This window comes from Meleagris gallopavo, chromosome 5, assembly GCF_000146605.3.
Source record: "Meleagris gallopavo isolate NT-WF06-2002-E0010 breed Aviagen turkey brand Nicholas breeding stock chromosome 5, Turkey_5.1, whole genome shotgun sequence".
In the NCBI taxonomy this organism is placed as follows: Eukaryota; Metazoa; Chordata; class Aves; order Galliformes; family Phasianidae; genus Meleagris; species Meleagris gallopavo.
In genome coordinates, this window is record NC_015015.2 from 27,903,238 (window position 1) to 27,916,528 (window position 13,291).

At 38.6% G+C, this 13,291-nt stretch overlaps 1 protein-coding gene across 1 annotated transcript in view; it reads left to right on the forward strand.

The window, feature by feature from the left end:
- PLEKHH1 (pleckstrin homology, MyTH4 and FERM domain containing H1) overlaps positions 1–13,291 on the forward strand; it is a 45,263-nt gene that overhangs the window by 26,367 nt on the left and 5,605 nt on the right. The window contains exons 12-23 of the mRNA XM_031553575.1: positions 379–465; positions 1,676–1,837; positions 2,519–2,599; positions 3,584–3,763; positions 3,888–3,996; positions 5,033–5,145; positions 5,899–6,075; positions 6,308–6,405; positions 8,216–8,393; positions 8,767–8,922; positions 10,738–10,838; positions 12,636–12,777. Of these exons, the coding sequence (XP_031409435.1) occupies positions 379–465; positions 1,676–1,837; positions 2,519–2,599; positions 3,584–3,763; positions 3,888–3,996; positions 5,033–5,145; positions 5,899–6,075; positions 6,308–6,405; positions 8,216–8,393; positions 8,767–8,922; positions 10,738–10,838; positions 12,636–12,777 (1,584 nt within the window). The remainder of the gene's footprint in view (positions 1–378; positions 466–1,675; positions 1,838–2,518; positions 2,600–3,583; positions 3,764–3,887; positions 3,997–5,032; positions 5,146–5,898; positions 6,076–6,307; positions 6,406–8,215; positions 8,394–8,766; positions 8,923–10,737; positions 10,839–12,635; positions 12,778–13,291) is intronic.

Here is a 13,291-nt window from a genome sequence, read left to right on the forward strand (position 1 = left end):
CTATAGACCAAACCAGCCATGGCTTTCTTTAGCTGAGTCTTAAAAGTTCCAAAGGTGGAAAGTCATTAAATCTGGGCACCTAATTTGAGTTGTCTTGCCTTCCTAGTGAGAAAGTTTTATTGCTGTTGATTTTTTTTTCCTAATGTCCAATATGAGATTCCTTAGACGCTACTTGTTGCTTTTACCCTTGCTGTATTGTCTGTCACTGCTAAGGAGATTTATTTCACTACTGTAAAGGGATCACACTGTTGCAATCTTCAACCTCTGTTCTTTTCAGATTTCAACCTGCACAAGCATTTATTTACTGCTGTATTTAACTACTTTGCAACCCATGTAATTTCTTCCTACTTAAAAATTTGTTTGCTTTTCTTTCCCCAGAGTGATGTTATCCGCAAACCACAAGGGCAGATGGAGCTAAATTCCTCATGCCAAATTGTCAGAGGTGAAGGGTCCCAAACATTCCAGGTAAGCACTGCTTTTTCATCCTGCAGGTAACCATACAGTTGATGTCTGGGTGAGTGAGCACTTATTTCAGGCAGAATGGTACTGTACATCTCAACTGATAAGAGCTAACTTTGGCTCCTGTTTCCTGGCACAAGACAAGTTTTAATAATAATGGAGAAATTGTAACCCAAACGCAGCTTTTTGATGTTGAAAGAAATTCTCCCTTATTTGATTTTAGACTGTAGCACTTTCCTTTTTGCAACTTGAGAACTTGTAAACTACAGGGAAAAGCCATTCTTACAACAACTAAAGCCAGAGAGTACATAGGATCTCCTCTGCAAGACTCCTCTCACAAGATCTCCAGACTGACTTTACATGTGTAATACAGTGCCAGATGTCTCTACCCATGGCAGAAGCTGGACCAGATGTTCTTTAATGGTTCTTTCCTACCCAAACTATGCTATAGTTATGTATGGAGAATCTGAAGAAATACCTAAAACTTTGGATTCCTATTAAAATTCAGTTTCCAAACATTAAAAGTCAGTTCTTCACTGGGTTTTTAAGTCCTTATTGTTAAAGGAGTTCACTATAAAGGAGAAATTAAAATTTCTGTCATACTTGGGCTGAAAGGCGCACAGCCTGGCCTGGAAACTACCTTCTGCATTTACAAAATTGAAGTTGCTAAGGCTTAATACTCTTAAATTCATGGCGTCTTTCTTCTTGGATTGCCAAACTATTTAATACAAAGTTAAAGCAACAAAAAATATTTCTGCGGCAGCCTTTAAAATGAAAACTTATCATCATCAGTGGGGTCGTTGTGTCCTGGTACTCGTTGACCTAAGAAAGTAACTGCTATCTCAGAAATACCAAGTAGTAAGGGCAGAGAGAGGAAAAGTACAACGTGATCTAGCTGTACGTGTCTCTGTTCATTGCAGAGGAGTTGGACTAGATGACCTTTAAGAGTCCCTTGCAACTAAACAATTCTATGATCAGTACTGAAAATAAAACAGGATGAGAGACAGGTAAAGCTGCAGTATCTAAGAGTAACAGCAAGAGATCTCACAGGAATTTGTTACCTATCTGAGTTTCATATCTTCTATCCAAGCTTGGAGTTTTAGCACTTTTTTTCTTACACAAAAATATCCCTCCTCAACCACCAGGAAACCACCATCAGATAATGACAAGAATGAAGCTGTGCAGATTTATACTTCCTCATTCCTTTTCCTTCCAGCTCATGACAGAGAAAAGAACCTACTTCCTGACAGCAGACTCTCCCAACATCCTGGAGGAATGGATTCATGTCCTACAGAGTATTCTTAGAGTGCAAGTGACCAGTCCTGTTGGAGTTCCTCACAGTGATGCTAAACCCACTGTGAAAGGTTGGCTCACTAAGGTAAAATACTACTTTTGACTTTATTCAGCTTTGTTCAGTATTGACAGAGTACCAGCCTCTTGGTTTGTATAGTAAATGTCAGCAAGAAGTTAATATTTTAATATTTCCTAGAAGAATGTGAAACAAAGAAAATTAGCAGTAAACTTATGTTTGTCAGAGATGAAGGTTTACATAAATGATAAGGAATGGGACAAACAAGGCTACGAGGAGATACTGACTTTGTCAGATAATAAAGTAGTAACAGACATAGTTTATGTAGGCTTTCCTTCAACATAAATCACAACATTTCATAGTTTAATAAACAAATACCAAGAAAGTGTAAAGTTTCTCATTTAACTGATCTGAACTTGGTGATGTAGGAGAATTTTAAGGACATGTCTTGTATGGTTTTAGCAGAAGATTTGTTTCCACAAGAACAGACTGCAATTGCATTTGTACAAAGTACAGTTTCTGGAAATTATTCTCCTTTATGACATTTCCACGAACAACTATGTCCCATGTACTTAGGTGGGATCTACCTACTTGCTTTTGGAAATGGTGCTGTGTGTTTTGGGAGGAGCTTATATTAACATACAAGAAGTACTATAAGCAACATTTAATTGAAAATGGAACTTCTATAAAACTGTGGCAACAGCGTCACTGATGTTAAAAACATTATGCATTTCTTTGTCCTCCATATAGGTCAAGCACGGTCACTCTAAGCTGGTCTGGTGTGCACTGATTGGAAAAACTTTTTACTACTACCGAAATCATGAGGATAAGGTAATTCTTGTTCTTGAGCCCTCCATTCCCATTTACAAAGTTTTCTTTCCTTCTACTGCTTCTGGCTCTCACATTTCTAACTCTTCCCTGCTCATACTTCTCTCCTTCTAATAGTCTCTTCTACATGATCTCCTGAAATATCTAAAGGAAAAACCCGCATCATGTAAAATTACAAAAGTCTTGAAAGGCAAGTGACTGCTGTTTCTGAGATCACCACGGATCTTGTTTCTCAATTGCTACATTTGGTCTTGTGAAAACCTTAGTGCAAGCTATTTTGTACAGCAGCAGACATATTCTGCATATTGTAATGAAAAGAAGTAGTGACAAGATGGAATGAGAAAAGTCATTTAATCAGCGTAATGTTCCTCTGTTTCTAGAAAACTTGGCCCAGTGCTCCCTTATTTTTCTAAACAAAGTCTAAACCCAAGTTTTAGCTTATCAAAGAACATTGTGATTCATACTTGGGATCGACTTCTAGAGATTCTAGATCTATCTAACACAATAGATATTCTCTGTTTGTCTGAATCTACCAATTTATGTAATCTAAAAGTACTTATTTTCCAGTAGTATCCAGAAAGTCTGACCACAGTCAGAACCCAGGGGTTCAGGATATTGGGCAGCTGGCCATCAGAAAGCACATCCTACACTGCAAAACCAATGGTACAAACAGAACTAATGAGAGGAAAGCAGTAGCTTAAGGGAAAATCATCTTTTTATTTTCATATGCTCATTCTGACCTGTAGATGCCCCCAAAAGAAATATAGTAGAAGTAATACCAGAGTTTGAAAATACTTTAGGTCATGGAGAAGCTTCTGTAGAAGTGTGAGATGATATAATTTTATTATTAAAGTTAAGGACTGAGTTAGAATTCATTGCTCACATATTACAGAACTGCTAACATTTTGAGATAGAGCTTCTTTCCCAATGTTCCTTGTCCATAGCAGATCATTAGCTGGAGTTACCTAGCTTGCTTCATCTTTCTAGTGTCCCTTAGGGCATCTGCCTATGCGTGAGTCCAAAGTGGAAGAAGTAGACCGTTCCTGTGACTCTGATGAAGATTATGAAACCACTGGTGGAGGACTTCTTTCATCCCATTGCACTTTGGTGATTCACCCACAAGACCAGAGTCCCACATATTTACTCATTCGCACAAAACAGGAGAAGGTATGAATGATGGTTTTTTTGGAGAGCAAGAGACTTTTTGGTATCAGACAATGTATAGGGAATAAAGCTATGTGTAGAAAACAAGACTGAAGTTGTCCCATATTGTTTTCATCCTCATGCCTAGGATACCTGGCTGTACCATCTGACAGTAGCAGCTGGTAGCAGGAATGCCACAGTGGGCACATCGTATGAACAACTCATTGGAAAACTGTTGGATGCAGAGGGAGACCCTAGTAAGTAGAAACATGAAACTCTTTTTTACAGTAGCAAAACATAAGGAAAAGTAATTTAAATGCTCAATTTCAATTCAGTCTGAAATGAGGAAAGGGGATTCTCAGTAGAATAGCATATGATACTGCGCATTTCACTCCTACTTGCACAATAACATCTTGGGAGAGTATAGGCATTGTAATGACATAGCAAGTCTGTAACAGTGTTACAGCTTTTATCAAAGCATCTGAAACTTCTGTAATATTTATTGAAATTCAAATAACTGGGGCTTTGTTGTTTTTTTTTCTTCTATATTTGTTGGTCCTGGTATCCCTTTCGAGGGAATCTTGACTGTACAAACACATTCTCTCTTTTCTCCTCCAAATATGCACACACATGCTTGCCTTCAGAACTGTTTTTTTTTGTCCACATGTATAAACCCTAACATCTACCTCCGTGCTCATCTTTTCCTCCTTGTCTCTGGTACTCGCTCATTCACGTACGTTTGTGCACCACATTCTCAAATCACAGAATTGTAGGGGTTGGAAGGGACTCTGGGGACAATCAAGTCCAATCCCCTTGCTAAAGCAAGTTCCCTAGAGTAGGCTGCATGCATATTAACAGGTAAGTTTGTTCTATCTATTGTTCTAAGTTTGTTTATATTCTATCTTGCACACTCATGTTCCTACACCTATCTTGCTTACTGTAGAATTGTAACTTGCATTAATAAAGATTCTCATAGCACATAAGTGTCCTGGCAGTTTGTATTTCCTGTTCAAATATACAACTGAGCACTTTCTCACCAGAAACCAGCTGACAAGGAGCTCTGTGTCATGGATGGAAGTGCTTCTTTCTGCTGATGCCTAACACTGATGGTGGACTCTTGCTCACAGGAGGCATTGCCAAGATCAGCCAAGTTGCCCCAGAGATAAATATAGCATAGTGCAGTGCTGATTCCCAGTATGTTTTGCCTCCTCAACAAGGCTCCTTTTCAACATGACGACTGTTACCTATCTTCTGGTTCTGACAATGCATGTTTTTGCCTATTTGCTACTTCAGATTCTCCACTATGGAAACACCCTATGTTGTGCTACAGTAAAGATGGGCTGCACATGTCCCTCACCACTCTGCCATCTGAGGCTCTGCAGACTGAAGCTCTGAAACTTTTCAAGGTAAAGGGACATTATATTTTTCAGCCATTTTGCTCAGTTGCTGGGACAACAGCATCGGTTATGTTGGTAGTTAACATTTACCATCTCTGTTGGTTGCTTTAGACAGGCCTACTGGGTCATTCAATTACAGTCAAACATTAGGTGTCATTCATTTTTTAGAAGTTTAACTTTTCCTTGTAGAGAATCTGAAGCTAGAAGCAATGTTCCACACAGGCTTTGTACTTCAAACTCAGCCATACCTTCCACTTTCCTCTCCATCAGCTGGACTGAAGAAAAAATTGTACTGGCAAACTCAATTGTGGCAGTAACACCAGTGGTGAAGCCATTGGAAATCTGATTCACAGAATTATAGAATTGTTTGAGTTGGAAGGGACTTTTAAAGATTATCTAGACCAACAGCACTGCAATGAACAGGGACACCTACAGCTAGATCACAGTGCTCAGAGCCTGCACTTCTAGCTTGCACTTCTAAAGTGTAAGATCAGCACTAAGACTAAATAATCACAGCAAAGTAAAGCGTGGGCATGAAAGGCGGGAAGCACAATTTCCTGATTCTCCTGCTGAATTGTGAGCTTCTCAATTGGAGAAGGCTACATGAATTTTCCAGTTGCCACATCTGCAGAGAGGTAATATTATACGTTTCCTTTCAGGTTTATTTAGAAGAATTGTCTGTAACACGTTTGGGGAATCTGGGCTGGAAAGTAACAAAGAGTCACTGTATTAACAGCACTGATTAACTTCCCCACTTTACAGTCCTGTCAGCTGTTCATCAATGTCCCCGTGGAAGCATCTTCTATTGATTACCACGTGTCACTCGCCCAGACAGCACTGCAGGTCTGCTTGACACATACTGAGCTGCAGAATGAAATCTTCTGTCAGCTTGTTAAACAGACGAATTGCAGACAACCCCAGAACCACTCAGTCATTCAGGTGAACTCTTCTTTGTGAATCCCAATGTGTAAATATTAATGCTATTGATAATATTGATAAAATGCTAAAAGTGTGCTGGAGGAAAGAGAATTTTGATACTTGAACTGCATGTCTAAAAATGGTTACTCCCAAAAGCACTACTCACCATCCAACGTTTTGGTTATAATATTCTGTGAAAGGCAGTAGACAGGAAGTACAGAGCAAGAATCACGACCAAGCTTTGTGTTTGCAGTGCTGGCAGCTCCTAGCTTTATGTGCTCCTCTGTTCCTGCCCCAGCATCACTTCCTTTGGTATGTCAAGCAGCACTTGCAGCGCCACGCAGACCCCAGGTAAAGGCTTCAAGTGTTTTTTTGTTTTGCTAAGATAATTGCCTTTTGCATCTGCTACAGAAATAGATGGAAATTGCTTTGTAATCCTACCTGCAAAACAAGTTGAGGAAAGGGATGGAAGGTTCCTAAAGATATCAAGCTGTTCCTCTTCAGCCATCCACACTCATTTTATCGATTACATTAAACTAGTTCACAAAACTAGCAGAACTTTCTGCAAATATAATTAGAGCTACCCAGGGCTTTTTTGTTTGTTTCTTGCTTTTGCTGATGCAACTGATTCCTTTTATTCATAGTTACAGACTAAATTCAGAATGAATTTTTGGTGATGATATTCTTATGTCATGTTAGCTAACACTGACAGTACAAAAATAGAACAATTTGGGGAACCATAGAAAGCTATAAAAAATCCAAACCTGAAATACATTCTTCTATTGTTTTTTGTTACTTTTTTAGCATCTTACACAGGATAATATATAGTGTAGCAGGACTAAACTTTTCTCTGGTGTTCATGCTGTGATCTTTGTGTGTTTTCATGGTGATCTGGTCTTCAGCATGTCTGACTGCATCCTTGGCATGGTCATGAGAAGAGATGTCACTTTGTCTTGTTTTAACAATCTTTGTTCAGAAATTAAAACAGAAACTACTTCTTCAGACACGTGCATTACCATCTCCCAAATTACACTGCATAATTCCTTATTTAGATTTAGGCAAGACCTTTATTCTAAGTATTGCTTTTCATAAAAGGTGACATTGAAGTATGTATTTAATGCTCCACAAATAGAAGAAAAGTTGCGCACAGTTCTAGGTAAGAAGATGGCTCAGGATCATCCGGAAGCCAGAAACAGCAGCTTCTCATAGAAGCAACATTCTTCCTCATGGAAAACACATTACTGGGGAAGCAAGTAGCATCTTAGCGCAGTGAAAACCTCAATCTGACTTTCACATCGCTTGCAAGGGTTTAGCTTCAGTTTTAATCATGTACTGAACTCCTGAAGTCATCTTGAATGGAACTGCCCTCCTCCCTGTTCACCTACAAAGAGGTGGAAGTTTATGAACCCATATAAATCCTTGGGTTGCATTCAGTTTCAGAACTTATTCACTGTATACATTTTAAACATTTTTCCTACAGGTGTAATTGACCATTTTATCCTGGCTTTAGAGACACTTAAATCCTTTGGGTCCAAGTCAGTGGAGCAATCTCTTCACTATGCAATAAACTGATCATGTTTGTAACTGTCCCTGTACTGTATTAAACTAGCAACAAATCAAACCTGCCTTGAATGAACAATCTCTGTTGACTGACAGATAGTCTTCATAAATGAAAACCTGTAGTTTGTATAGTCATGCAAATTAATAAACAAAGTTTATATAATTCCTTTACTGGAGCTAATTCATTATAGTTTATGATTAGTTCTTATCAGGACTTAAAGTGATAGTAACTAAGTTCTTCTGGCATGATAGTGAGTTTAAGGGTGAACTACCTGGCCTTGGTTCAACAAATACTGTGATGTCAACAAGGTACAAAAGAAGGCATTCCTATGCTGTGTCCAGTCCAGCCAGGAGCAGGGAACGCTCGTGTGCTTTCCAGAGAGCTCACTGTATGCTTGGATTTCACAGAGCTGTGGAGCTCAGGTTTGTGTTGTAACTTTTCATCTGAGCTAGTCAGTTGAGATCAGCTAGGATATCTACACAGAGATGTAACTTTGAGCCAAATCTTGATGAATGCTTTGCTACAGCATAGGAGTAGGAAAGGAAATGACATATTTAAAGCATACGTTTGTGACTTATTTCCGTCCCTCTCCCTGCCTAGGAGTGAAATAGGCAAGTATGCCATCTACTGCCAGAGATCAGTGGACCGCACTGTGCAGACTGGTGAACGGGAAGCCAAGCCCTCAAGAATGGAGATTGTGTCCATCCTGCTGAGAAATCCCTACCATCACTCACTCCCCTTCAGCATCCCAGTGCACTTTATGAATGGAACCTACCAGGTGAGTCAGCATGGTTGCTTTTCTGGGCACTAGAGGACTGTGCCATAACCTGCTTCCTTCATGTGATTTGGTAGCACCATGGTGTTTATACATGTCAGACATTTAGAGATAGGTATTATTTCTCTTCCTTGCTATTTTAGCCAGGAAAGGAATCTAGTCCCTTCTCTTTAAAACTTAGGAAGAAAAGGTAGCTAGGGTGAGACACTGAAGGTGTCTCAGTCTGAGAAAGAATGCAATGTTAAGGGAGATAACATAAGTGCAGTCACTGCAGCTCACAGGCAATCATGATACACTGATCTGTAGAAAATTAGGTTTCATTAGTTGTGATACTCAGCTTGGAAGTTATACTAAATTAGTTCCTATTGCATCACAGGTTGTAGGTTTTGATGGTTCCTCAACAGTTGATGAGTTCATCCACCGGTTGAACCAGGAGACAGGAATGCGGAAACCATCCCACATGGGATTTTCTCTGTTCACAGATGATCCTTCTGGCAGGGATTTGGAACACTGTCTGCAGGGCAACATGAAGGTAATTCTTTTTTCCCCCCTCTGCTACATCTGTCTAGCATACATCTTTGTAGAGCTGCTAATTGGCTAATAAGTTTTTCTTAATGCAAAAAGATGAAATACATGTGGATCTTGCCTCCCTTGATTAGTATTCAGAGATGAAATATTAATATCTCATCTGAGATACTAGTTAAGACAAAGCACGTTGGTTTAGTGGCTGATAAATTGGTTAAAAAAAGACTGTCAGATTTTAGTTCATACTAAAGTTTAGTTTGTCTCAACTACAGAATTAAAACAAGATAGAGTTAGTTGACATGATTAGATATCATAACATCAAGTATAATACTACCAATGGAGAGAAATTTAGATTAGGCTTTGATTTTCTTGGCATGTTTATACAAATCTTAAATATTGTATTATGAAGTATTTCTCTCTTTGCTTCCTCCAGATAACTTTACTTGAGGAGTATTCTTAGGAGAAGAAAGCTCTGCTGAGCATACCTTCACTTTAAGAGAGGAGTGCCTAGATCAAAGGAAAACAGTGAAAGTATTAACTTACATGTCTTTCATACAGACATTTTTACTCATGCTGCAGCTGGACAGCTACCTGAGTTGTGTAACTAGTGGCTATGAATGAAAGACATCAAATTTTTGTATTAACTTGTGAGAGAAATTTGCTGTGCAGTATTGATGGAGGATATAGTGGCAGTGACAACTTCAAAGAAGCCCTGACACGTGTAAGGAATATAAAAATTCACTTATACACAGTGTAAAATTTCACTTGGGCAACATAGGGAGTAGATGCCAATAACTTTAAATTAGACAATTTAAAAAGGAAACTACCACACAGTGCCAAATAACAAACTTTGCTTTCATGGCCTGATGCAGATCAGATAATCTGAAGCTTTGCTGGAAATCAAATCACCGTTCAGAGAGATAAAGCATTACACTAAAAGAAGGAGACGGAGACAAACAAAGGCATTGCTCTTACTCCTTATTAACAAGTTATTACTTAGTGACCAAGGCAACTTCAATACCTTCTTAACAGAAGACAGGAATATCTGGTTATGGATTTCACATGGTTTCTTATGTTCACACTCCTTTTACTGAAACGCTATCAAAAGAGAACTTAGGGACCTTTATTAGACCACTTGTGAAAGGATTGAAATCTGAATTGAACCAAAATAGTTAACCATGTTGTTATTAAGAATATATGTGAGGTATGAAGCTGGAATCTAGATCCAAATGTTCCCAGAGTTTGAACATTCACAGGGCTTTGGTTTAGCCAACCATGCACGTGACTGCCATTCAGAAAACACATTACTACTTTTGGTGGGCTCAGGAATGCACTTTGGAAGCAATCCTACCAATCTTTCCTATGAACTATACTTTGGTTCAAACTGTGAAGCTATCTTAGCAGGAACTGGATTCTTTTCACATGAAACAAGGTGAAAAATGCGATCCAATCTAGCGGACTTCCAAGTCTTTTGACCAAACTAAAGATAATGCAGAGGAAAACACCATAGTGTGGGCTCAAGGTCTCAACAATAGCACATTGTTGTGTACATCCATTCCCCCTGAGCTACATAACTTGCTAACATAGACATAACAGCCTGGTACTAGACCAGAACTCACAAATCTCTCTCTGCAGATTCAGAGACGGAGTTTTTAGTTGCAACAAAGGAATCAATTTATCACTTTTGGCTTTCTTTACAATGATCCTGTCTATTTCTGTACAATCTGTGTTCCATAGTACCTTTGTTTCCCCCTACTTTCCCATCATGCCTTGACTACACACTTCACATTTGTCTTTTCTCTCTCCTTAATATCTTTAAAAGATCTGTGACGTCATTTCTAAATGGGAACAAGCCTTAAAAGAATTGCATCCTGGTAAATATGAAGGTGGCACAAGAATCGTGAAGTTGACCTATAAGAACAGGTACTGTGTTTCCTTTGTTGGCCTCACAAGAGGTTGGCCTCTTGTTAATTAAACATTTCTAGAATGCCTGTATTTCTGCAGAATGCCAGTGAAGTACAATATTGTTAACACGAAAGCTATTTTAGCAAATATGATGTCAACTCCTATATGTGATGCAATTTCTTCTATATGTGTGCAGTATGCATGTACAAGAGACTACATGATCTAGGAGTAAACCTAAAAACACTTTGCAATGGTGGAATAGTCTTAAAAATGGGTTAAACTAGTATAGTACAATAAAACACACCTGGCAAAATTTTGTTTGCCAAGATCCTAAAATGTAATTAAATAAAATTAGGTGAGAGGATGAGAAACCTGGGGGAAAAATATCACCACTATAAATGAAACTTGCAATTAAGTGAGGAATCATGAAGTTGAAAAGCATACAAAAACAACATTATAAATGGCAGGGACTGTGGGGAAGACATGTAGTAGCAATGCCCAGACTTCATAAAGAGAGAAATGTTAAAAGCTAGACAATGAAAGATAGAGGAGAAAGCTATGAAACACAGATCTAAAACAAAAACTGGAACAAGTTCATCATTTATAACAAAGACAGGAATTCTGAATCAAAATGAATAGAAATCTGTGTACAGGAACAAGTAATGGCCTTCTGCACATGAATTCCATTTTCAGGGAAAATAAAGCTTCACCTAAATTAGAAAAGTCAAAGTCTTATATTGAACACAAAGATTTTGGTAACTGTAACGATGGAAATACGTTTCTGGGAACTCTATTAGCTAACTTAACAGTAATAGAAGCAGAAGTTATTACTTTTGACCAAGAAGTATTTTTTTTAAGGAGTAACTCTTTGCAGTATTATTTTGTTGGACTGGAATGTGCCTAGACTGGGCAGAAAGGATATTTTGATAAGGTCTTTTCAGGGTTGGACTGTTCTGAAGGACCATGATAAGACATGTAAGGCCATCATGATCCTAATGGTGTTGTCTTAAATTATCATAAAAATTGATACAATGATCCACTGGAATGAATATCTTGTGTGGCATCATGGAACATACAGTCATTGGTGTAGCTTTAAATTAGTATTTGAGTTAGATGATGCATGCCTATTTACAGCTCACATGAGGAATCGTTCCAGGAAGCATTCCCCACACTCGCATCTTCAGCCTCCGTTAGTCATATTGCTGTACCAGATCAAAGAAATTAGGTGTAAAGAGAATAAATCAGGGCTTCCTAGTAGTATTGCAAGAATGCTTCTTTCATTTTTGCAGTAAGGCCTGATAATTGGGTTTCGTATTTCCTGCTGAAGCGAACTGAAGAATTTTCAGTAACAATTTCAGTGTGAGCAGTCAAAACAAAGTTGGCAAATGTAACAAGTCTTCAAGGCTGGCATGCAGAAGGTCACACAGTTCTTGCCTTACAGCAGAGAAAACTCTGTAACTCTGTAATCTGTGGTAAGCAGAGAATGACATCTCCTAAGTTTTGCCTCAATGGTTAATAGGAACAATGCTCGTCTACCTGTGTATAATAATGCTTTGCTGTCTTGACTTGGTTGGCTCACAGAATTCAAATAGCTGCCAAAGTAGATGCATGATTTGAGCATCCTGGCCTAAATATTCATCATAAGGGAAATACCTTAGCTTCTGAACCTCTCTCTAATCACCTTCTAATACACAAAAGTCACTTCAGAACAAAAACAAACAAAACGCTTATTTTTACTCACCTTGCTTACAATTCACAACTCCATTCTCAGTTAGTTCACGACCTGTTTTACCTTTACAATCTTCTACATTTTAGGCTGTATTTTCGAAGCCAAGCCAAGGGTGAGACAGACCGGGAGCGGCTGCTGCTGGCCTTCCAAGTCAGCGATGAAATAGCCAGTGGAAGGTTTCCAGTTAATAAAGAATTAGCTCTGGAAATGGTTGCTCTGATGGCTCAGGTGAGCATAAACATGGGGCAGAAATCCTTGCTTTTGTCCTCTGGGGAGTACACCTGTACACTGAACGTCTTGAGGAAGCAGCTATGTTTTGCACTAAAAGTGATATTTCTTATTAAATATGCAGTCTGAGGAGTACTATGCCAGACTCATTGCATCAGCAAACCTATACTGACAGGTCACCTTTTGCTGTAGGGAAATTTACTACAGGAAAAAGTTTCCTTTCATTCTGCAAAAAATACTACAAAACACAGTGAGGCTGGACTGTCCTCAAAACTGCTTTAGTCATGGCCATACTAGGGATACTGAAATAAAAGTTTTCACCATTGCACTCAGAAACAGCATTTTTCAGGATTCTTCAATAAATCTCCAGGTTTATATTTAGCATTTTACCATATAAAACACACAGCACGAGTTGTGGGCATGATGAACAGAATAATTGTTTCTCCTTAAGCTGAAACTGTTGCATTTGTTAAAGCAATGTAAACTGAGGTGAAGAAGCTGGAAACACTATCCA